At 43.9% G+C, this 21,879-nt stretch overlaps 1 protein-coding gene and 1 long non-coding RNA gene across 2 annotated transcripts; one reads left to right on the forward strand and one right to left on the reverse strand.

Moving 5' to 3' along the window:
- The first annotated feature begins 5,397 nt into the window (after positions 1 to 5,397).
- On the forward strand, positions 5,398 to 21,856 carry LOC128074660 (uncharacterized). The gene is made up of 3 exons (XR_008203258.1): positions 5,398 to 6,393; positions 19,597 to 19,726; positions 21,304 to 21,856. It is a non-coding gene; the product is annotated as an uncharacterized LOC128074660 (long non-coding RNA).
- LOC128074591 (high affinity choline transporter 1-like) lies at positions 9,987 to 21,306 on the reverse strand. Its single transcript, XM_052670600.1, has 8 exons — positions 20,725 to 21,306; positions 19,590 to 19,703; positions 17,789 to 17,944; positions 17,171 to 17,319; positions 16,557 to 16,700; positions 15,394 to 15,547; positions 14,316 to 14,533; positions 9,987 to 13,597 (listed from the first exon to the last, which is right to left on the reverse strand). The coding sequence occupies exons 1-8, from the start codon at positions 20,900 to 20,902 to the stop codon at positions 13,076 to 13,078; spliced, it is 1,635 nt and encodes a 544-aa protein (XP_052526560.1). The 5' UTR covers positions 20,903 to 21,306; the 3' UTR covers positions 9,987 to 13,075.
- Positions 21,857 to 21,879: the final 23 nt, after the last annotated feature.

A 21,879-nucleotide genomic window follows, 5' to 3' on the forward strand; every position in this document is an offset into this window, starting at 1 on the left:
TGATTCTTTGAACAGTCTCATATGGATAAAGACGAGAGAGAGCGCCTCTGTCCCCAGGGAGCAGTTCACCATCTCAGATGACCGTATGGAAAATGAGTCTGTTCCCATCACTCCATGTCCAGCATAAGTACTGAGTGTCACCTTCTGGAAGAAGCCCACAGAAATGCTGGTCATCCTTTCAGAAAAGCTAGGACAGTAAGAGATAGGAGAAATGGGGTTGGAAAACTTGCAAGTGCCCCAATCCTGAGAATGAATCCTTGCTTAGAAATGGTCACTGCCATTGCCATATGCATCCCTTGATTGATGAAGGGTCACAGAGAGCTCCTACAGGAGCACAGCCCCAGTACAGGAGGCAACAAAGGGGAGGTGAGAAGTGAGCCCTCAAGCTCTTAGCTCAGCCCTTGACTAGAGAGGATGCAACCTCCATGAACTCAGGGCTCAGCTTTTATTCACAATGCATATTCACAATAAATTCTCCTGCTTACCTGACACCTGGTACATTCCTGAAAACTCAAGAAAGAGATGGCAGATGAGGGTACAAGAGCAAGAAAAGCCAGTGAGAGCTCTGCAGAAGTTTTGCACCCTGCACAGCCATGGTGCTGGAGTGTCTGAGGGTCCACATCCTCTGTACAGAACCCACAAAGTTCACAACATCTGTTTGAGCTGCTCCTGTGGTTTCCCCTTCTCTCGAACAAGCCAGCATTGTGCTTGTGCTGAAAATGATATTACAGCAAAAAGCGATGGGGGTCCTTCCCCCAGGAGACCCCAGTGGCAAATTTCTTCCTGACCCCATCTCTTCATAGCAGTTTTATTCCTCAAAGCATTGAAGGTCTCATGGCGATGTGACTTTATGCCATTATCCCTATTCATTTCTTTGAGCCTTTATTAAATTGTTTTTGGGCTCTTGGCTCAATGACCTGCTTTGGCAGCGTATGGGGCAAGAGCTTGTATAAAATGGATTTAACTGTAATTTAAAATGTGTCACACTGGTTCCAGTGATTTAATCTGTTCTATTGATGACAGGTGGCAGTCATGAAGTTGAAATCCAGATCATGAGTGCTTCCCAGATAGTGGAAGTTTTGGCTTTGCAGCATACGGCAAGTGTTCAGTCTTGGGATAAGAAATGGGTGTTTGTTTTCAGCATCAATGATTAACAGCAAAGACATTTTTGTTCCTTCTTTTTTGAGGGAAAATTATTGAACATTGAAGTACGAAAAAACAACCAACCAAAACCAACCAACCAAACTTGTGCCTCAAGAAACACCCTGCAGTACATGAGAAAATAGTCAGTATTAAGGAAGTATTTAATCAGATTCCAGGCCATAGGGCTGCTGCTGAGGACATGGGTCAAGGAGGAAACTCAGCCTGGTTGCTTCTGCCCCAATTCCTTGTGGAGTTTCTCAATATTCAGCTCAGCAGCTCACAGGATTTACTGCCTTAAAGTTGGCAAGTGCCAACTTCTTCAGCAAACCGTGTGTGTGGAGGAGTTTTCACCTTCTGTCTCAGTATCCCTCATCCTTGTGAGCTGGATGGCTTGAGGAGCTCTGCAGTGCCTGGTGTGGGCCAGGCTGATTTGTGCCCAGGCTGAATCGCAATCTGCTCTCCCAAATTGCAGGGGGTTGAGGCTGGAGCACCCCTCCTGTGAAGAAAGGCTGAGGGAGTTGGGCTTGTTCAGTCTGGAGAAGAGAGGGTGCTGGGGAGACTTCATTGTGACCTTCCAGTACTTGAAGGGAGCTTACAGGCAGAAAAGAGACCAACTTTTTATAGCGATAGAAGAAGGGGAAAAAGCTTTAAACTAAAAGAGGAGAAGCTTAGGTTTGATGCTATGAAGAAATTCTGTACTTAGAAGGTGGTGAAGCCCTGGCCCAGCTGCCCAGAGAGCTGTGGTGCCCCATCCGTGGAGGTGCTCAAGGCCAGGTTGGATGGGCCCTGGGCAGCTGAGCTGGTTGGGAGCAACCAGCCCATGGCAGGGGTTGGGGCTGGGTGGGCTTTGAGATCTCTTTCAACTGAAACCTTTCAATGGTTCTGTGAGTTTAGTGCACGAGAAGCATCACTTAAGGGCTCTAAAGGCTTTAGAAAAGCCACTCATGCTCTCAGCGGTGTCTGAACGCAGTGGTTTGTAGCCCCTGGCACAAACTGTTTGACTTCAAGGAGTTCATATAATGTTTTCTATTAACATCTAACATATCTAAAATAATCTAACCTAATCTAACCTGAGTTAGATTGGATTGCCTGAGTTGTGGCAAGCCCAGGTGATCAGTAGCCCCGGTCACCCCCAGCACCCAAAATGCAGTAGGAGAGCTCTAGCAGATGTGGCAGCTAAACCAGAGAAACTTTACAGGAAAGCTGTAAAGTGGGTCATTAATGCTGAGATTACTTAGCTCGGCATATTCATCATGCATTTTCCTAACTAAGCTCTTTATTGAAATCCTGTCCTGCTGCATTCAGATGGAGGAATGATACGCTGCCCAGGGTTATGGAGGTTTCATCCATTAGTGCTGCCCTTCTGGGTGTGATTTAATCACTTTTCCAAGCAGCAGTTCTAGAGAGCACAAGCATATCAAACAATAAAGCACAGGCTGTAAGTAAGCAGTTTTTCATGTTTAATTACAAAGTGCCCTTAAAGCAGCCAGCTCTGGGAATGATTTATAGACTTTGTGAAAGTTTCACCATCCATACAGAGCCAGAGACACCTGGAGAGCTTTACTGCTGCATGATTAACTCCAGTATTCATTTTATTTCCCCCTTCCCTTCACTTATTTCCCCTGCTTTAAGGGCTCCCCTCTCCGCTTTGCTCTCTGAGAGTCTCTCAAGTTTGTCTGCAAGGTCTGATTTTTTCTGCTGGTGTCATTAATAATGGAACAAAACCACATTAACAACTGCAACAACAGTCAGATAGGAGCCAGGAAGCTCTTTTTACTCTCTAATATGCTGCATGAGTACTCTGAAATGCTTTAGACAGAGGTTTTGTTGTTGTTGTTGTGTTTTTTTACTCACCCTTTTCCTTTGATGTGTTTTTGGACAGAAGACAAAGGCCTGACCTTGCCTTTTGCTAACGAAAACAAAAAAATAAATTCCCCAGTGTTAAAAATGCACAGCAGTTCTAACCTTATGTAAGAGGCAATTTCACCACCAGAGAAAATTCAGAAAAGAAACATCACCATGGATGGGATGACATTGCAACTGCAGGGTCAGAGGGTCAGCTCTGTGTTTCTTCAAGATGCTTTTGGTAGAAGCAGTTGGTGGGGAGGTCTGGGCAGCAGCAGAACCGTGTGCCAGAGAAACAAGGGAAAGAGGCAGCTTCCTGCTGCTCCCTCCTCCATATGCTGTCAGTGGTCCAGGCTTGCCTTATTCTGTCCTTTTGGAAGTGGGAAGGACATTCATTGAGAGGATGGTGAGATTTCAGTCTTAAAAAACGCTCCTTCCTTCCACAGAGGATGAAAAAAGCCCTTCAAAGTAGAAAATGGCCAAATCTTCATTATGTCTAAACATTTTCTTTTTGTCTGTTACTGTTTTGGAAGATGTTTTGGGACAAAAAGCCCTTCTCTCACCCCTGATGAATCAATAGCTGCAATAGGAGAGGCTCGGGGCAGTGCTGGTTTGTCAGCATTCCTCTGTTATTTGAGCTATCTGAGCTGAGTCTCTCTGTGGTTTGAGGTCTGTGGATTTGGGAGGAAAATAGAGGAAAAGAAGAAACAAAGTGAACTTCACCTTTGAATGACATAGAAATGAATATGTGAGGAAGCACAGATTTTTTCCCATTTGGAAATAACATTTATCAAATCAAAGTACTTCAAGCAGGGATGTCCGGGTGATTGCAGTGCCACTGAGCACCCTTGTCTTCCTTCCCTCTTCTTGGTCCAACTCACGCACCTGCAGATGATGTTTAAGACACTGGGACAAAAACCATTACAGTGAGATGTGATTTGTACCCTACAAACCGTGCCAGGAGAAACAGTTTCATCCCAAGAAGCAGCCACTGAACCACCAAGGCAGGTTTGTCCTTAAAAACATACCCACACTCTGCTAGATTAGAAGAGATTCTTGCTTGTATTGAGGAGCTGGCACCCCTCTCCTCCTGCTTTTAGCCCCCAGCACAGACATGGGCACTGCAGTAACAGTTGCCCGGAGGACATTGGGAAACATGGAGATGTGACCCTGAGGGACATGGTTCAGAGGGCACTGTGGGGATGGGTCAATGGTTTGACTTGATGACCTTAGAGGTCTTTTCCAACTTTGAAGATTTTGCGATGCTGTGACCTGCCATCAGGGTGGTCCCAGATGCTGAAGGAAGGTAAGGGCTGCACCTCTGCATCACTCTTACCAAAGCTGCTGAGGTGGGATACCCAGACTGATGTGGTCGGTGGGCATCTGGTGACACAGGCACACCATCTCACCCAGAGAGATGTACACGTGCCGTTTGGAGGCTTGTTTATCAGATTTTATGGCCCAGCTCTATAAATTAAAGCAGCATAAGGCATCATCAAGATTAATAGTTGGTAAATATTTCAAAATCTTGTTTGATTCATCTAAAGCTGTTCAAGAATTTGATTCCTTTGTAGTGATTAATTTCATGATTCTTTTCCCTGGGCTCAGCTCCAAAATCCCACAAGCAGGTTGTGCTCTCTTTCTTATCTTGATTTTCATTCAACAGCAAAGCTCTCACCCAACAAATGGGAAATGCAGAGCAAGTATGGACATTTTTGGGGAGGTGGGATGGAAGGGAACAATTGGGTGTCTGTTTCATTTATTGTGGAATGTTAGCCCCACAAAAAAACAGAAAATGAAGACAAGGTAATACCAGGAAAATAACAATATGTTTGTGGTGAAATAACAATATTTATGTTCTGGTTTGGCCATGACACCAGAAGGTCAGTAATCATATAACCCTTCACATAACAGCATTATCTGAGGTCTGAGGTTACTGTGTGTTATCTAGCAAAGAGCCTAATTAGCGTGGTACCACACAAATAAAGATACAAAAGCAGCTTCTGTCTCATGTAAGAATCGTCAAATCGTTTCCGAAGATATTTAGACTGGATATAAGGGAAAGTTTTGACAATAAGGGTGGTGAGGCATTGGCACAGGCTGCCCAGGGAGGTGGCAGAGTCACCATCCCTGGAGGTGTTTAAGGAAAGGGTAGATGCAGTACTTAGGGACATGGTTTAGTGGGGAATACTGGTGAGAGGTGAACAGTTGGACTGCATGGTCTTTAGGTCTTTTCCAACCTTCTGTGATTCTATTCTGTGATTTTGTATTATTCACTATCAGGAGTGTAAATATTTTTGGGATATCCACTATCCATCTATCCACTGCATGCCAAAGGAAAACAATCTTAAAAAAAGGGCGAATACACAGAGGGACTCTTCAACCTTCCCTCCTTTCCCTGCAACTTTTGGTTTTCTCCTCTCCATTACCACACCAGCACTTTGTCATCACAAACCCTGGGATGTCTCAGGAGATTAAGCCCGTTGCCTTTGTCTAATCTGGTCACTGTCCTGAGATGCCAGAGCAGTGATATGCACAGATTTGGTGAGAAATTAAAAAGAATTAAGCCTGAGCTATAATTAAGCAAGGCAATAATTAAGCATGATTAAACTAAGTCTAGATTAAACAGACCGTTTAAATATCTCAGTAGGTATTTTTATGCAGATCACCTGACAACTCTCCATTTCATTTAGTGAACATTTGGTGCAAAGGATGTCCTGTGACCTGCTCTGTCAGCACAGCCGTGTCCTCACTTGGTCTAACCAAGCTGCCAAAAGCGGAAGCCTTTTACCACCTGTTTTATGATGAGGTTGGAGCTTGGTGATCTTTGAGGTCCCTTCCAACCCAAGCCATTCTATGCCTCTGTGAGTCTATCATTCTGTTTAGCTCTCTGAGCTTGCAGAAGTTCTGTGCCACGTGCTCCCCAGCAAGCTGTGCTCAGTGCTCCTGGCCTCACTGCCCTTGTCTGGGCATGTGGGAGAAGCTGGGAATAGGCAGCACCAAAGTGAATCAAATCAAATTCATCCAGCCCTGCAGAATGGCTGCTGAAGCATTTTAGGCATGTGTTCTTTTGAATAATGATGTGATTGAGTATACTGGTGTAATTATGGTGTCTGCTGTGGCAGCAAGTGTGGGTAACCCAGGGCAGCCCCAGCTCAGCCCCTTGTATATGCACAGGGAGTGGATTCATCATGGACATCACAACAACAATTAGAGCTGTGGCCCCAGCTCCCCATCTCAACCTGTGCGTGGGAAGAACTTAAGGACTGCCGTGAACATTCCAGAGGTAAAAACTTCATTTATTTTTTGCCTCTAATTTGTAGGAGTGTGCTGTGCTTGGTGGAGGAGGTCATGCATGCCATCACAGTCAGCAGTGGACCTCCCAGCAGAGGCACATGGTGCATGGTAAGCGGGGAGGGACTGCAGGCATAGGATCGTAGAATGGCTTGGGTTGGAAGGGACCTCAAAGATTTTGGGGGGTACACTTCTATCCAGCAAGTGGCACGATGTGGCGCATGGTGGCAACCTGTGCCTCCTGGTGAGGACACTGGCCGGGCTTCCTCTGGGCTCCGTAAAGGAGAGCTGGTTTCTGTTGCTCGGAGCTGCGTTTAGGTGGTGCTAGAGAGTAAATTATCAAAGCCTCTGCATCTGAGGTGTGAGAGTGGGGAGCTGGAAGAAATCTGTCCCTAAAATATTTAGTGAGGAGGTGAGAACGTTGGCACTGCACAACAGGGCACATCTCACAGGACATGACAGAGCTGCAGGCTTTAAGGGAAAAGAGTCTTAAGTCATCCTGACTTTTTAGTACACTCTCAAAACCTGATTTGAAGAATGAGACTCCTCAGTTTTGAGCAGTGACAAAATCCCTGCCTGCCACTCACACCAGAGGGGTATGAAGAGTGTTGTGGTCCAAATAAAACTTCACAGACCCAGACTTGACTTATGGGCTCTCTCACCTACAACAGCAGAGCAGGGGCAGCAGTGAGCGCAGCCTCTATTGTACATCACCTCCTGAACCTTCCAAATTCCAAACCAACCCAATTCTCCAAGTTGTGCAGGGCAGAGGGGGCTGACTATGGTGACATTCAGCTCCTAGAGAGCATGGTGGGTCCTCTCCCACACTGACTCAGCCTGCAGGATTGTCTGAGTGAATTTTGGTATCACTTGTTGACAGTAAACATCCTTTTCTACATGAGTGTTTTATTGTTGTCATAGACAACACTTGGATAAGGGCTCTCAGACATTATACATGCTTTAGAAGCAACATGGCAAGAGCATGATGATGCTCCACAGTGAAATTCCAACTAGAAATACCAAGTTTTATATCCAGCCAGCTAGTTGTAAGTTTTGCTGTTGGTTTCAACAGTACCCGAATGTCAGACATTACCTCCACTGCAAAGTTAGAATCAGAGGATCACTATGGTTGGAAAAGACCTCTAAGATCACCTAATCCAACAGTCAACCCACCCCACCATGCCCACTAACCATGTTCCTCAGTTGTTTTTGTTTTTGATTTCTGCTTTCTGAAAACTTCTTGTAGACCTGTGGAGAAGCTGTGTTTTAATTGCATGAATGGGAGGAACCCAAGGACAGAGATCATGGGTTAGATTTCAGCCTCATTTCCACTATTTTCACAATCCTACTCCCAGATAAATGTGTTCAGAGATGAGTTTCCTCCTGATGAAGAAGTTATACAGCCCAGGCATCTTCAATGATCTTACTCTAGTTCTACCCCTATGGGGTTGAACAGTAATCATTTACAGACTGCAGGCAAGTTAGCATGAACTCATGTTAAGGAGACATTAATTTCTTTGAACTGTTCCAGGACACAATCTCTGTGTTGTCTCCAGGGACTGCAATGCTGCTAAAGGCCTTCTTTTCTTTATGCTTTGCCATCCATGGCAAATGGAACACTCAAATGACCACCACTTCTCATTAAGGCATTAAGAGTTCATTTTGAGACATGTGTGTTACTCTTGGTACCTGTGAGGTGTGCAGCTGCCTGGAGAGCTGTGGTACCCATCCCTGGAGGTGCTCAAAGCCCTGGGCAGCCTGATGGGCCCTGGGCAGCCTGAGCTGGTGGAGGCAACCAGTCCATGGCAGGGGATGGGGTTGGGTGGGTTTTGAGGTCCCCTCTTACCTAAGGCAGTTTATGATTCTATGTCAAGATGCTCCTTGCACTTGGACTTAGTAACCAGGTAGTGAGGGTGAACAGAATGCATCGCTGGTATTCGCTGATCTGATTTTGGGGCTGGACACCACATTCAGATCTCTCCTGAATAAACTTCCATTTAAAACAGAGCACAACTTTCAGAAAGGCTTCCCATTACACTGTAGCATCTTCAGTGATGAGGAATCCATCTCAATCCTTTGCAGATTGCTCTAACATTTATAACATTCGATGGACCTTACAGTTTACAAAGCTGACTCTTGTCTGTATTCTGAATTTGTTTAGTTTTAACTTTCCATTCTTGGATTCTGTGATCTTTCCATAAGCCCTATCTGTCAGAGATGTTACCAAAGCAACAGGAACATGCTCTTGTTGTGATTCATCCCAAATAACTTTCAACGTTACATTTCGTTGCACCACTCAAGGCTTCCTTTCAGCAAGTATCTGTACTGAGCACTGGGCTTCGATTCACCTGATCTGGCTCTAGTCATCTGTTTTGGACTGTCCTTTAGCCCATAATGAAATGCATCACATTTGTTTGCTGGCTGAGGACAGCATGAGGACTGCATTTCACTGCCTACTCAGCCACTGATAAATGCAGTTCAATAGTGTAGTGCCGAGAATCAACCTCACTAGAGATTCTGGATGATGATTTTCTGCTTGTAATTACATTTCAAGACCTTTCAGTTAATCAGTTAATTTACCTAATGTACAAAGCACTGATTTTTTCGTTGTTCTTGCTTCTTAATCAAATTGCCATTTGATAGCAGCCCAGATGCTCCACAGAAGGTGAAGTCCAAAAAAGCCAATGAAGCCCAAGGCAACAGAAGCCTCTGGGCATCACATGGGATCCTGCCTGCCAGGAGATGTTGTCATACTGCCCGAGTACTGGCATTTGTTGCTCCAAGTCCACTTGCTGAAAATATTTCATCCTCTCAGTTCATTCCCAGGTCCTGGGGCACTGACTGTTGTCTTTGCCTGAGTGCCAGTGTATTAATCGTAGACTCTTAGAACCATAGAATCACAGACTTGTTGAATCATAAAAAGGTTTGGATTGCAAGGGATCTAAAAGCCCATCCAGTTCCAACCCCTGCCATGGGCTGGTTGCCCCACACCAGCTCAGGCTGCCCAGGGCTCATCCAACCTGGCCTTGAGCACCTCCAGGGATGCGGCACCACAGCTCTCTGGGCAGCTGTGCCAGGGCCTCTCCACCTCTGAGTACAGAATTTCCTTCTGACATATAACCTAAATCTTCCCTCTTTCAGTTTTAAACCCTTTCCCTTTGTCCTATCACTGTCAGACTGTGTAAAAAGTCTCTATCTTGTTTAGTTTCTTCCAAACCAAAACTCAGCTGCCACTCTGGAGACAGTTCACTCCAGATCACGCTGAGATTGAACTAGATTTGTTTCCTTGAGCTTCTGTGGTCTTCCATTGCTATTCTAGTGGGCTATGCAAGCTCTAACATCCCCCATGGCCTGATTGCATTCACTCCACTAATTGACATAGGTGCCTGGGTCTGCTTCCCCTTGCTGATGCATTTCACATAATGATAGAATTGCTGAATCAATGAAGTTGGAAAAAAAAGACCACTAAGATTACCTCCTCCAACAGTCATTTAGCATTTCAGCCCCTGCATCCTTTCCCTGTCCCATGGAGTGTCCAGCAGAAGCAGTGTTCAAAGGGCTCTTAATCTGCTCTAAGGCAGCTGACCCAAACCCAATCCAGCTGCTAATTTAATCTGTAACTTCTTTTCTCCATTTCTATAATCTTTCTATTTGTTGTCATGGACAAACTGCAATGAAACCTTGAGCCTTGAAGAGTCCTTGTCACATTTATTTTCACATTAGGGACCCAGACCAATCCAGCCTTTTTTCCCCAGTTTTTGACAGTTTTTGTAAACAAGGACATGCAGCAAGCTAAGCTGGATTTCTGTTATCTTGGACCTTCAGTGCTTCAGGATTGTGAGTTAGACAGACAGACCAATAAAATATTAGAAAAACACAGACTGATCCAAGAAGAAAAACAAAGAACCCCAATCCTCTTTGTCCATTTGGCCAAAGAACTGAAACAAAATATTGACTCTTCTTGAAGTTGTTTGGTGCTGAAGAAAGACATTTCCCAGCAAAACCAGAGGAAAACTGAGCTGTATATCATTTGTGTTAATGAAAACCTGAGCTGTACAGACATCTTGTCATGCACACATCTAGGATACAAAGGTAGTAAATCCACAAATAGAAGGGCACACTGGGACCCCCCAGGCCCCAGGCAATTTTTTTTTTCACAAAGAGGTGGCAAAGAAAAAGGACTTAAATGAACTGGAGGCATCAATCTGTGAGAGGAATGATTTCGTGTGTGCTGGGTCAACATCTCCTATGCTGGCAGTACCTAAAAGGCACTGGCTGTGCTGGACTGGAACAACGAGGCACTTTGTCATTAAGTACAGACTGGAATTGCTTTTATATTTATTTTACTTGCAGCTAATTGCTTTCAAAACTTTGCCTGACCTTGATGAATGTTTTCCTTTTAATGTTCTGAGGAGGGAGTCATATAAGGATGAAAAATGGTAAACATTCAGGAGAGTTACAGTAATTGTATCTTAGCCATTTCAGTCTCTCCACGCACAGCAGAGTGTGTTTCAGCAGTACTGAATTCAGAGGAGCTTTGTAAGGGCAAAGCATGTGCTGAGTGTGCCAGGTACCCCACTGCAGCACCAAGGCATTCCTATCTGAAGTCACTGCGAGTTTTCTGTGGTGATGTCAGGAGGTGATGTGACTGTGGCTGTGATGTGGCTGTGGTGGTGATGTGACTGTGGTGGTGACGCTCTTCAGCAATGTCATAAAATTACAGAACCACAGAATTGAGTTGGAAGGGGCCTTTAAAGGCCACCTAGTCCAGCTCCCCATCAATGAAAGGGACACCTACATTAGATTAGGTGCCCATCCAGCCTGACCTTGAGTGTCTCCAGGGATGAGGCTTCTGCCACCTCTCTGGACAGCCTGAGTGGTGAAAAGATATGTCCAGATCTAGTCATTCACCCTTCACTGCCATTGGGTAGGGTGGTCAGGGTTAGGACGCTTACCTTGACATGAGGAATTTGGAGTTTTGTTTCCAACTGGGCCATACAGGAGGTCTGTGCCCTTATGCAAGTGCATTTTGTAAGTTTTGGTCTGCTCCACATACTCTACACAGATGGATGTCTGGATACCCAAACTAGGTCATCCCTAAATCAGGAGAGTATGCTGGAAATAGCATATAGCAACTGTGATTTAACAGCAGCCCAGTTCTTCTGGCGCTATGGTAATGATAGCTTTGGTGTCTCCCTTAGCTAAGTACAACCTCACATACTCCCACTCACATCACTAGAGCATGAAAGATTTCAGTGGGTAACTGCCTGGGGCTTTTAATTTTCGAAACAGCTGTTTTTCCTTTCTCTAAACACCTATTTTAATTAAACGCTGTCTCTAGATATACAGGAATGAACTTGTGGACTGGGTTTAACAAAGCATATCAACAGAACTGCTGTATACAGGTGTCTACCAACAACAGGGTGAAGCAGAAGGTTATATGATATCTTTCTGATGAGCATCAAGATTTCTATCTTCCAGAGGATGACACTGGGGAAGGTATTTTAAAGGGTGCTCTCTGTGGAGGGCAGGAAACTGTATCTAAGAGTAAAGGGCTGCCAGTTCTTGTCCCAGGCCGCTGCACCATGTCTTGATATAAATGGGAGTAGCACATGGATCCTCAAAGAGTGTGACACAGGAGTGCATGGTGGCATCAGCATTGCTTTTCATTGTATATGTGCACAGTGTGTGCTGGAAGCAGCTCACTAAATAGCATATTGCTTTCATCCTCTCCACTCAGCTGGCCATCAGCTGCTCTGCTGTGGGATATTGAGGATATGTCAGTATGCATCTTCTCTCCCATGCCAGGCATTTCCATGCACAGCAGCTCCTACAATTTCCTTCAAAGGAAGGTTTGGTGGTGAGGAGCTGCCCAGTTCTGTTGGCTGTGGTGGGTGGATTTAGGCCCTCAAATGGGGGTGGTGAGGCCCTGGCACAGCTGCCCAGAGAGCTGTGGTGCCCCATCCCTGGAGGTGCTCAAGACCAGACTGATGAGGCCCTGGGCAGCCTGAGCTGGTGAGGGCAACCAGCCCATGGCAGGAGTTTGGTGCTAAGTAGCTTTTAAGGTCCCCTCCAACACAAACCATTCAATTATTGAATGATGCTGTGATTCTATGGCTCTGTGATCTTGCTCATCTGCTCTTCCAGACCAGGTCATATAAGAAGGGATGTCCTCACCAGAACCATGTTGCACTAGACGGATGGTATAACCTTAGACCACAGCTGGGGAGAAGTGTATGCAAGAGCTTCCTAAATAATACAAAGACTAGTGTAGAACTAATATCACTGATTGGCTCTGCGGAGATTACATGGCATTCAGTAATCTCTGTTTTATATCTGAACCCCTCCCCTGGAAAACTTACACCAAAGTTTCGATGGGAACACCTGTTTCAATGGGAACAGATTTATGCACTTTTTTTTTTTTTAAATCAAGTGTGCTCAATCTATTAAGCATTAATTTGTCTCTTTTGAGGTGAGAAATCTACGTGACTTGAGAACATCATAAATGTTGGAGCACGATTGGTAGCCTTGCCTTCAGGTGGGAAACAAGGGACGCCCTAAAGCAAACACTTGGGCCCAGGGTGCCCCTTGCTCACTACCACAAGATCATGCCCCATCACTGTGTGCCTTTAATCATGGCAGACTCTGAGCTCACTCATTCTCCTTGCATGAATGGAGTGTGTCTTTATTACTTCGTGAGAACTTTAAATAATTTGTTACTAGAGAAAGCAAAGGGAAGAGCAGTGCCAAACTCTAATTGCTGAATGCACCATGTCCTTTCAAGGTCCCGCATTTAATCACAATTCTCTTCCAATGGCACAGTTTGCAAACCCGTCTGTTTGTCCATCTGACGCAGAGGGGTGTGAGTGCTGGTTTCCCCCAGGACATTGCAAACATCCCATCTGCGGGGAAGAAGGTTTCTCTGAAACAAAAGTGTAGCCAAATATGAAACAGCAATGATCGTCCCCAAAGTGAAAAGCATGGTGAATGTCTTATAGGGGAAGAGCTGCATGTAGGACCCATCCAGGAGGGAGCAGACTGGATAGCAGATGATGGGGGGGATTTTCAGGGCAGGTTCCCCTGCCAGCAGCCTCAGGAGGAGTCCAACCAAGAAACCAGCAGCCGAACCATACGTGTTGCTACGGGGAGCAAAGAGGGCACAACACAGCTGTGGGAAAAGCAGGGCATACACCAGCTCCCCGCTGAGGAACCACAGGTCGTAGACAGAGTTGGAATAAAAAGCCAGACTGGCAGCCCCAGCCCCAAACACCAGCATGGAGGTCCTCATGGCCCATAAGACCTCCCTGTCTGCAGCCTGTAAAAGAGAAGACTGTAACATTACCACAGCACTGCCTTGCCCTCGACTGGGTCCCACCCCAGGCCTCACTGCTTCCAGCCGTCGCCTCGGCTTTCCCCTCAGATCATGGCTCCCACAGCGCACAGTGGAGCTGCACCCTCTAATCTTGAGGGTTGATTTTATGCTGTTTCCGTTCATATCTTGGTCATTTTTTTTTTTCTCAGTTGTCTTACGAAGAGCAAAGCTCACTGCTGTGGGTATTTGTATCCCTGCTGAGGATATGACTCCAAGCTGCATAGTGTGGTTGACGTAGCGTAGGGAAGAGATTCCATCCAGAGGGACCTGGACAGGTTGGAGAGGTGGCAGAGTGGTAGTGGGGTAGCGGTTTTGAATTGAAAAAAAAGGCACAGGTTACTGTGAAGCTGTAGATGTCCCATCTCTGGAAGTGTTCAAGGCCAGATCGGATGTGGGTTTGAGCAGCCTGGTCTAGTGACCCCACCTGTGCCAGGGAATTAGAACTGGATGGGTTTTAAGGTCCCTTTCAACTCAAACCATTCTGTGGACGTGATTCTATGAATAGCCCTGACCTCTGTTTCAAAATCTGCCTCCAGAGCTCAACTCAGCAGCTGAAGGACAGTCACTTCTAACTGTGGGCAGTGCAGACTAAGTTTGCATCTATCCTGAAACAAAAACATCTATCCTGACACCAAAGCTGCTGAATGCTGTAACAAAGTACCTTTTTCCTCAAGATTTTTCTGTAGATGTTGTGAGCAAACATGGAGCCAGCAGAGAGAAGAGCTGAGTCTGCAGAAGACATTGCAGCAGCAGCAATGGCTCCCAAGCCAGCAATGGAGATGTATGCTGGGCACAGGTAGTGTAAAACAAATGGCAATATCATAGCGGATTCTCCTCTCTCGAGTGGACTTGGAAGACCATAGCTTGTCTGGTTCCAATCTTTAAGACAGAAGAAGAAAAGCTCACAACAGATCCTTCATTGACATTTCTTTCGATAGAAACCAGTCACAGCAGGGCTAAGGACTGAAGCCTGCTAAGCATTTTTGGACTTGTATTCATTTGCTGTATTCTCTTATGATCTCTTGTGATTTTCTAAGCATGCTGCAGTTCTTACTAGATCAAAGTTTTTCCTTTTTACCAGCAACATCAGTAGAAATAGCTGTGCTTCATATGTTTCTAAGAATGGGATGTTTGAAGATCAGTCTTCTGGACTTCACTTATCAGAGGTCTCTCAGAGGAGAAGGAAGTTTTGCTCTGATGTCCTTAATGACTGATGAATTTCAATTGATTTCTATAAATATTCAGTGATCTGGCTGCTATTTAACTCTGCTCACAGTCAACATAGGACTGAACTCTTCTGGGTGGGGGCTGAGGGTTTATGGAAGTGAACTTGATTCATTCAAGCTGATTTTCTCCTGAACATCAAAAGCAATCTATAGTGGTACTACTGGGTCTCACTTGCAGAAGGCATTAAGAGAAGCAAGCATAACATTTCTAGGAAAACCAGATTATACAATGTTTTATGGTTCTGCCTTCCTCTTTCCTCACTGCAATGTGCATGAAAAATCATTTCACCACAGTGAAATAGCTCTAGGCAGATTTGGGGGTGCTTTAAATGTCTCTAGGGCTCTACATTTCTAGTACAGACTTCTAGCTTGGTGGCCACATCTCCCATAATGGGTTTTTAGGCAGTTGGCATGCATTAGTAGGAAATTTGATCAGGGCTTTTTTATCCCTTGTTTTAAACAGCTTTGGCAAAAAACATGTTCATTATTCAGATACAAATAGTTCAGCTTTACCTGTTGATGCTGCAACTGCACCAATGAGCACGGGGGGGATGGCCATTAAAAAGCATCCTAGTCCAGAGAGGTAGGAGATGAACCTTGCTTGGCTGGGTGAGGCAGCAGAGAGCACTCTTTGGAAGAAAGTTTGCCATGGGATGCTCCCAAGCACCTGAAATATTCAGATGTTAAGAGTAGTAATTACTGGATTCCTGCTTGCTATACGGCATCATCTATTCATTCAGATGGTTGATAATCTTTCCTGTTATTAAACCCTCTCTTCAAATGCATAAACTTTCCCAGCTTTAGTCACTGAGGCTGAATAATTCTCATCGAGGGCATCCTTTGTTTTAATTGCAATGGTTGTGAAATTTTGATCAAAACAGGTTAAAGCTTTTGCAGGTGGAGAAAGTTGGGAAATAGGTTCTCTGCCATGGTAAAGGAGAATCAGAGGAAGATAAAGTTTGCTGAAGATAAGTTTTTAAGAATGCAACTTTTGTCAAAATCTGCCTAAAGTTAACTAGAGTGTAACATAAAAAAATCATAATAAAATGTGAATAATTATTTTCACTTGCTTAACACATAAATTGCATCAGAGGAAATCTGAGAATTCTGTCCTCACCAAGCAAAGCCAAGCTTCTGTGTGTTCACATTGCCAATCTAGTGAGATTGTAACAACCCACTGCAGTCCTGGCTATATTCGTAGCTCAAAAGCTGAGTTGTGCAGTGGAGCCAATGGCATCATTCTTGGCACCATGGTGATGACCTGTAATAGAGCTGTTTTCATAGACTTTTTCAGATAGAAGAAATTTTACATAAATATGTTAAAAGCACATTATTGAGGCTGAAAAACCAAGATATCAGGTGGTAGGAAGTGCCTCATTTTGTGTCAGGAATAGAATTAGTTGTCTGCATGGTCTTACTCAAGAGGTATATTCCTTTACATGGGTGCAGGATGCTTCCCTATCCCTCCTTTCCTGTTCAGAGCTAAGCCCTGGCTTTTCCAGGTCCATTCAGTGTGCTGAAGTCCATTCAGTAGAATGGCTGAGAGAAAGTTTTATACCTCATTCTGCTCCTGCCCAGTGCATTTTAGTACTACTGGAAGAGTCCATAAGTTTCCCATACAAAAAATCCCACATAATTACTTCTCCGAATCACTTGTCCAAGCAAATATTCCATACCAGGTAGAAGAAGTCATCCAGCCACCTTCCAAGATACTGTTTTTCTATTTTTCCAATCCAGGGGTCTTGGTAATGTTTATGAGTTGCAGTGTAGTAAATACTTTCTGTTGCAGTGTTTATCAAGGCAAAGGGAATACAGACCAACTAGGATAGAAATTGAAATAGTTTAACATTTCTTCAGGATCCTGAAAATTTCTAGGAAAATTTATGCAGACATTGAAATCCATGTGGAATATAAAGCTACATAACCTTAAGCCCAGATTTGGAGTCTTCTTTTCCCCACCTTCCTTACTCTAAATCTACATGTTTCTGGTTCACTGCATCATCAAGTATATGAATCACTTCAGTAGACAAATCTCTCTCATTTCCAGCCAAGATTGTCCTGGATGAGCTCTGCTGACCTTACTTGTGAGCAGCTTGTCATCCAGCAAGGCCAACAACTTGTGTCAGCAATGTCTAAAATGCATAAGGATTTTAAGACCTTTCAGGAGACTTGTTCTGAAGAGGATAAAGAAATAATATTGATCAAATCATTTTCACGAAGACATGCTGAAAAGAGAAAGATTTTGTCCCTTGGTTAGGAACCTGGTAACAAAGAAATGCACAGGACTTGCCAGGCTGAGGGTGATGAAAACCAACTGGATGACATCTGTGTATGCAACAGAGTAGAGGCCTCCCAGTAGAGTGTAGAGTATGACTGTGCATGCTGAGAGAGAGATAGCTAAAGAGCCTTCGATATCCAAGATGACCCTCATTGTTGCTCCTGCAGACAAGAACAGCAGTCAAGTATTTTAATGGATATTTCTTACATGTAGAATACAGAATAAATAAGGATACATCATGCCATTGAAGTCAGGACGCCATGTTGGTGGAGCAGTGCATGATCTAGCAGAAAGCATGCAGTGAGGACCCAGGGGAGCCCATGTACCCTTCCTGTTGCTGCCTTGCTGCATGGCCTTAGCCCAGTCAGTTTGACTCCTTGCACCTTTTCTCCCACAGACAAGATGAAGGTACTAAATCATATTGCCAGAACCTTCTGTTACAGTATTGTGGATACTGCCATCTAAAAGAATATTTTCCAGAAATTGAAAATATTTTTGTTCCTCTCAGAAAAAGAGACATGAAGCACAGCTTTCCACAGTTTAGTCCAACTCAATTACCACATGTGTACTTCACTCTGTGATTTGTGTCATATGATTTTCAATAAATATAACAGCAAAATTGTTACTTACCCAGAGATGCCAGGATAGCTGCAAACCAGAACACCTCTCCGAGCAGTGGAGGAATAAAAAGTAAGCTTCCCATCATGTTCCCGTATACTTCCTGAAGGGGATCCATCACTGTCATGTAATTCTTGGATCTCATTGGATTTACAAAGAAGAAACCACCTATCAGAAGAGTTTACATTTTAATAGAATTTTGCACATATATAGCATAAGAATGCTATAGTAGTTGAATATATTTCAAATTTGTATAGTGAGTGTGAAATTCATCCTTAACGGAGCCTATGGAATGATACAGCAAAGGAAATGATCCACTTGCTTAAATGGGGGATTTCATCTATCTGAGAGATTCTACGTCATCAGGGACATCCACAGCTGATAGATATGATCCTCCACTTTTGGTACTCGTACATGTCTCAGGAGTGGCTGCTGGAATCCAGGCACGAACCCCTAGGGCATCCCTGGCCGGGGCTCTGAGCAACCTGATCTAGCTGTAGGTGTCCCTGTTCACCACAAGGGGAGTTGGACTAGATGACCCTTTCAACTCAAACAATCCTATGATTCTATAGATTTAAGACTGAGTTGAAATCTTTATTCATTGAGCATATGAAGGACGTTTCCATAGACTGTAACAGAAATTCAGAAATTAGCTCAGAGCACACCTATCCAGACTTGGTCTGTCTTCATCTCCAATGACCAACCAACCCGAGACACAGTCTCCTGAAATGCTTCCCATGGAAAATGTCAGAGGTGTTGAATATTTGGCTAAAAATAGATGAACTTCTGTCCTTGTCCATGTGATGCAACAAGTTGATATAACTTACTTTCCTGGTTACATTTTCATTTAGGTGTCTTCATTGTCTCTTCCCAGAATTATATTGTTTTAATCTGTGCACTGAGCTGAGTTTCACCCACCCTCATCTAAATATTAGTCTTCAGTCATACAGCCATCTCATTAAAACCAAAAAGTACGTATTGTGCCTAACCCCGAAGCCAACAGAACTGCTTGTCTGGGCACTACTGACCTGAGTAAAGATTGCAGGATTAGACCTGCACTCCCCAGTTTCATTAGTAAGAATTGCTCACGTAAGAAATGCTGGCAGTATATTTCCAAGCCTGATTCATATTCACGTCAGTTGGACTCTTTTCTCTGACTTGAGAATAAAGGTTATTGTTCCTTTAGAAATTCCTGTGCAAAGGTCTGCACCGGTCTCCTTTAATCTTCCAGTGTCCATAGAGTTATGGTATAACTCACTGTGGACTGGAAGAAACCTCAATCTCAGCAAGAACCTCAGTAATTTCTGGGTATTGGAACAGATGTAGAAAACAGCAGACTTGACTGGACCAGAAACCAGAGGGTCTCAGTTACAACAAAGCTGTGAACAGCTGTTGAGTGGGACACAGCTGGACACATCACCAGTTCACCCTGAGATAAGGCTTCAGTGGCAAAATCACAAAGGTTCATCACACAGAAATTTCAAAGGAAAAAAATCAGATGATACTGATACTCTCAGTAGTTTGTGACTAACAGACTATGGTAAAAAGTGGCATTCACATATCCACAGGTTCCCAAAATTATCAGATGAGATTTCTGTAGCGTAAATTGCTCCAAGCAGACAAAGCTCTACACCAGCTGTGAGCTATCTTGACTCCTTATGTTTCTGTTTGGAAAGCAGCATCATCAATGCTTATTCTGGGTTTTTTGGAAACTGGAGGAACAAAATCACATTTAAAATGTACTTTACACTCTGTTACACAACTTAATGTGCTCATTTGGTTTTATTTCCTGATTACTCTGTGAATTCTTTACCAATAAGAAGGGACAAGGCAAACCCCACAGGCGCTTGGACCCACAGCAGTCCTTTGGAAGGCAGATAGACGATTTCAGCTGTGCCATTGATGTACGCTCCTCCAACCCAGGTGGCTGCAAACATGAAAGACACAAAGGTAAATCTTGTGGTGCATATCTTCATCTTGTCCTGTACGACAGAGAGTTTATAAACCGTTTTCTTATACAAGCAGATAATCACACTCCTAGTTTCTGACACAAATCTCATCCCAGAGTGAGTGCTCACCACACCTGCTGAGGGAAGGTAACTGTTGGAGTCTCACTCTAAATAATTCCTGAGTTCAGAAAGAATTCATTCACAGAAAAGCTCAGTGTTCAGGTATTTAAAGGCAATCCGAATATGCTCATCCTGCATTTCATTTTTTTCTCACTGGAAGACTTTTGCTAGAACAAAGAGAACCGCGTTTGGTATTCTGCTGTGGCTGATAGGCTGTCCTTCGTGAGTGCTGCTTACACTGGTAATGAAGCAGACACTAGGAAAGGAAATGCAAGCAGGCAGTGCAGTTAGCAGAGCAAACTTGCAGCCTGGACTTAGGTATCTTACTCAGACAAATGTCACCTGAGCTGCCTTTGAAAGAGAAAAAAAAAAAAAAAGGCAGAAAAGCAAATTTCAGGTGATGTCAAGCAGCAAGAAGAGAAAATGGAAGAGGAGGGCAGTGGGGAGGGAAGGGGGGGGAACTTCACCTTGTAGCTCCCAGCCAGTGCTCAATGCCAGGAACAGTTTGTTTCAACTGGTTTGTTCCAGGAGAAAAATGCTGGATAACAGAAACTAGTTCAAAATTAAGACCACACTCTTCCTTAATGAAAAGTGTCACATTCTTCAGGCACTCTTAAATTAAACTCTCCAGCTCTTAACTAAACTCCTAAATTAAGCTCTTTAATTTAATCTACATAAACATGAGGTTCTGCTCAGTGTGAAGAGGTTTGGAAGAATCCATCCCAAAATGATTCATGAAACCATACTCCTTTAAAGCCACACTCAGGTAAAATCTGCCCTGACATTAAAGGCAACTTGCTTTGAAAAGAAAACGGCCCCCAGATTTGGGTAGTGCATGTGTTTTAAGAAGAATGTTAAAGGTCCTTTAAGAAAGCTTACCAGTTGCAGTAAACAATCCAACACAAACTTTTATATTCCTGCCTCCGACGATGGCCATTTCAGTTGGGTTTTGGTTCTGCTGCTCCTTTCTGCTTTTCCACGAAGCCCAAATTCCAGCAGCCAAAGTGAATGTAAAAAATACACTCAAAGATACCAATCCTGGTATATTTAGAGCCATTTTCTGTTGTTTAATTTAGGTCCTAGGTATGGATAGTGGATTGGTGGCTATATTCTTTGATAGTCACAGGAAAAAAAAAAAAAAAAAAAAAAAAACAACAGAAAAAAAAGATTAGTGTTGCCTTGTAAACTGCTCAGTATTTGTTTCTTGTCCTTTGCAAGAGAAGAAACAGAGATATAAAACCCAAAACGCTGAGAAGTGGCAGTTTTTCTGTCTTCCTCTTTCTGCAGAAAATATTTAAATCTTTCTTTTGTGAGGAGTAGAGAATAAGAGAGCAGGAATTACTGCTGGTAATAGCCAGTGAGCACTGATGCGAGGGGTAATGAGCTTGGCTTAAAAGAGGGGAAATGTTATATTTTGTCTGATATGCTATGTTATGAAAATAGTCCATATTTCTCTAGGTTCTAGGTCCAAGGTCCAAGGCTAATGCAGCAGATAGGGCTGAGACTGCGTCTGTTCAAAGCTGTCTGAACTAAACCTACAATAATAATCAAAATAAGCCCAGGGAGCGGGGAAAGGAGATTTACTGCTGACCCACTGAAGGCACTGCTTTCTGAGATACAAAGCAGCACATCTTCATTTCATAGAATCATAGAATGATTAAGGTTGGAAAAAACCTCCAAGATCATCCAGTCCAACCATCAACCCAACTCCATCATGCCCATCTACCACATCCCTCAGTGCCACATCTCCACATTTCTTGAACATCTCCAGGACTGTGACTCCACCACCTCCCTGGGCAGCCTGTGCCAGTGCATCACCACTCTTTTGAGAAGGATGTGGAGCAGTTGTTGTAGGACAAAATGTAAGTGAGAACTTTACACACTGAGATGGAAAAGACTAGAGAAAAAATATATGTAATGTAATTGAAGCTGGGGTGGTTTTGCTGATGTGTAGTGTCTACAAGAAGCATTGTGCAAGCATGAAATTGCATCAAGACCAATTCCCCACTGAGTCTGTTGTTGTGCTCTTTTGCC

Source organism: Tympanuchus pallidicinctus, unplaced genomic scaffold (genome assembly GCF_026119805.1).
Source record: "Tympanuchus pallidicinctus isolate F22 unplaced genomic scaffold, pur_lepc_1.0 scaffold11, whole genome shotgun sequence".
NCBI lineage: Eukaryota > Metazoa > Chordata > Aves > Galliformes > Phasianidae > Tympanuchus > Tympanuchus pallidicinctus.

What these genes read in the sequence shown, in the direction of transcription:
- LOC128074591 (XM_052670600.1), bottom strand. Translation starts at nt 20,902, where the DNA reads ATGGCTCTAAATATACCAGGATTGGTATCTTTGAGTGTATTTTTTACA. An exon ending in TTTTCATCACCCTCAGCCTG is followed by an intron (nt 16,701 to 17,170) that starts GCAAGTCCTGTG and finishes TTTCTATCCTAG; the next exon opens with TTGGTCTGTATTCCCTTTGC. An exon ending in TGCAGTTGCAGCATCAACAG is followed by an intron (nt 14,534 to 15,393) that starts GTAAAGCTGAAC and finishes TCTGTCTTAAAG; the next exon opens with ATTGGAACCAGACAAGCTAT.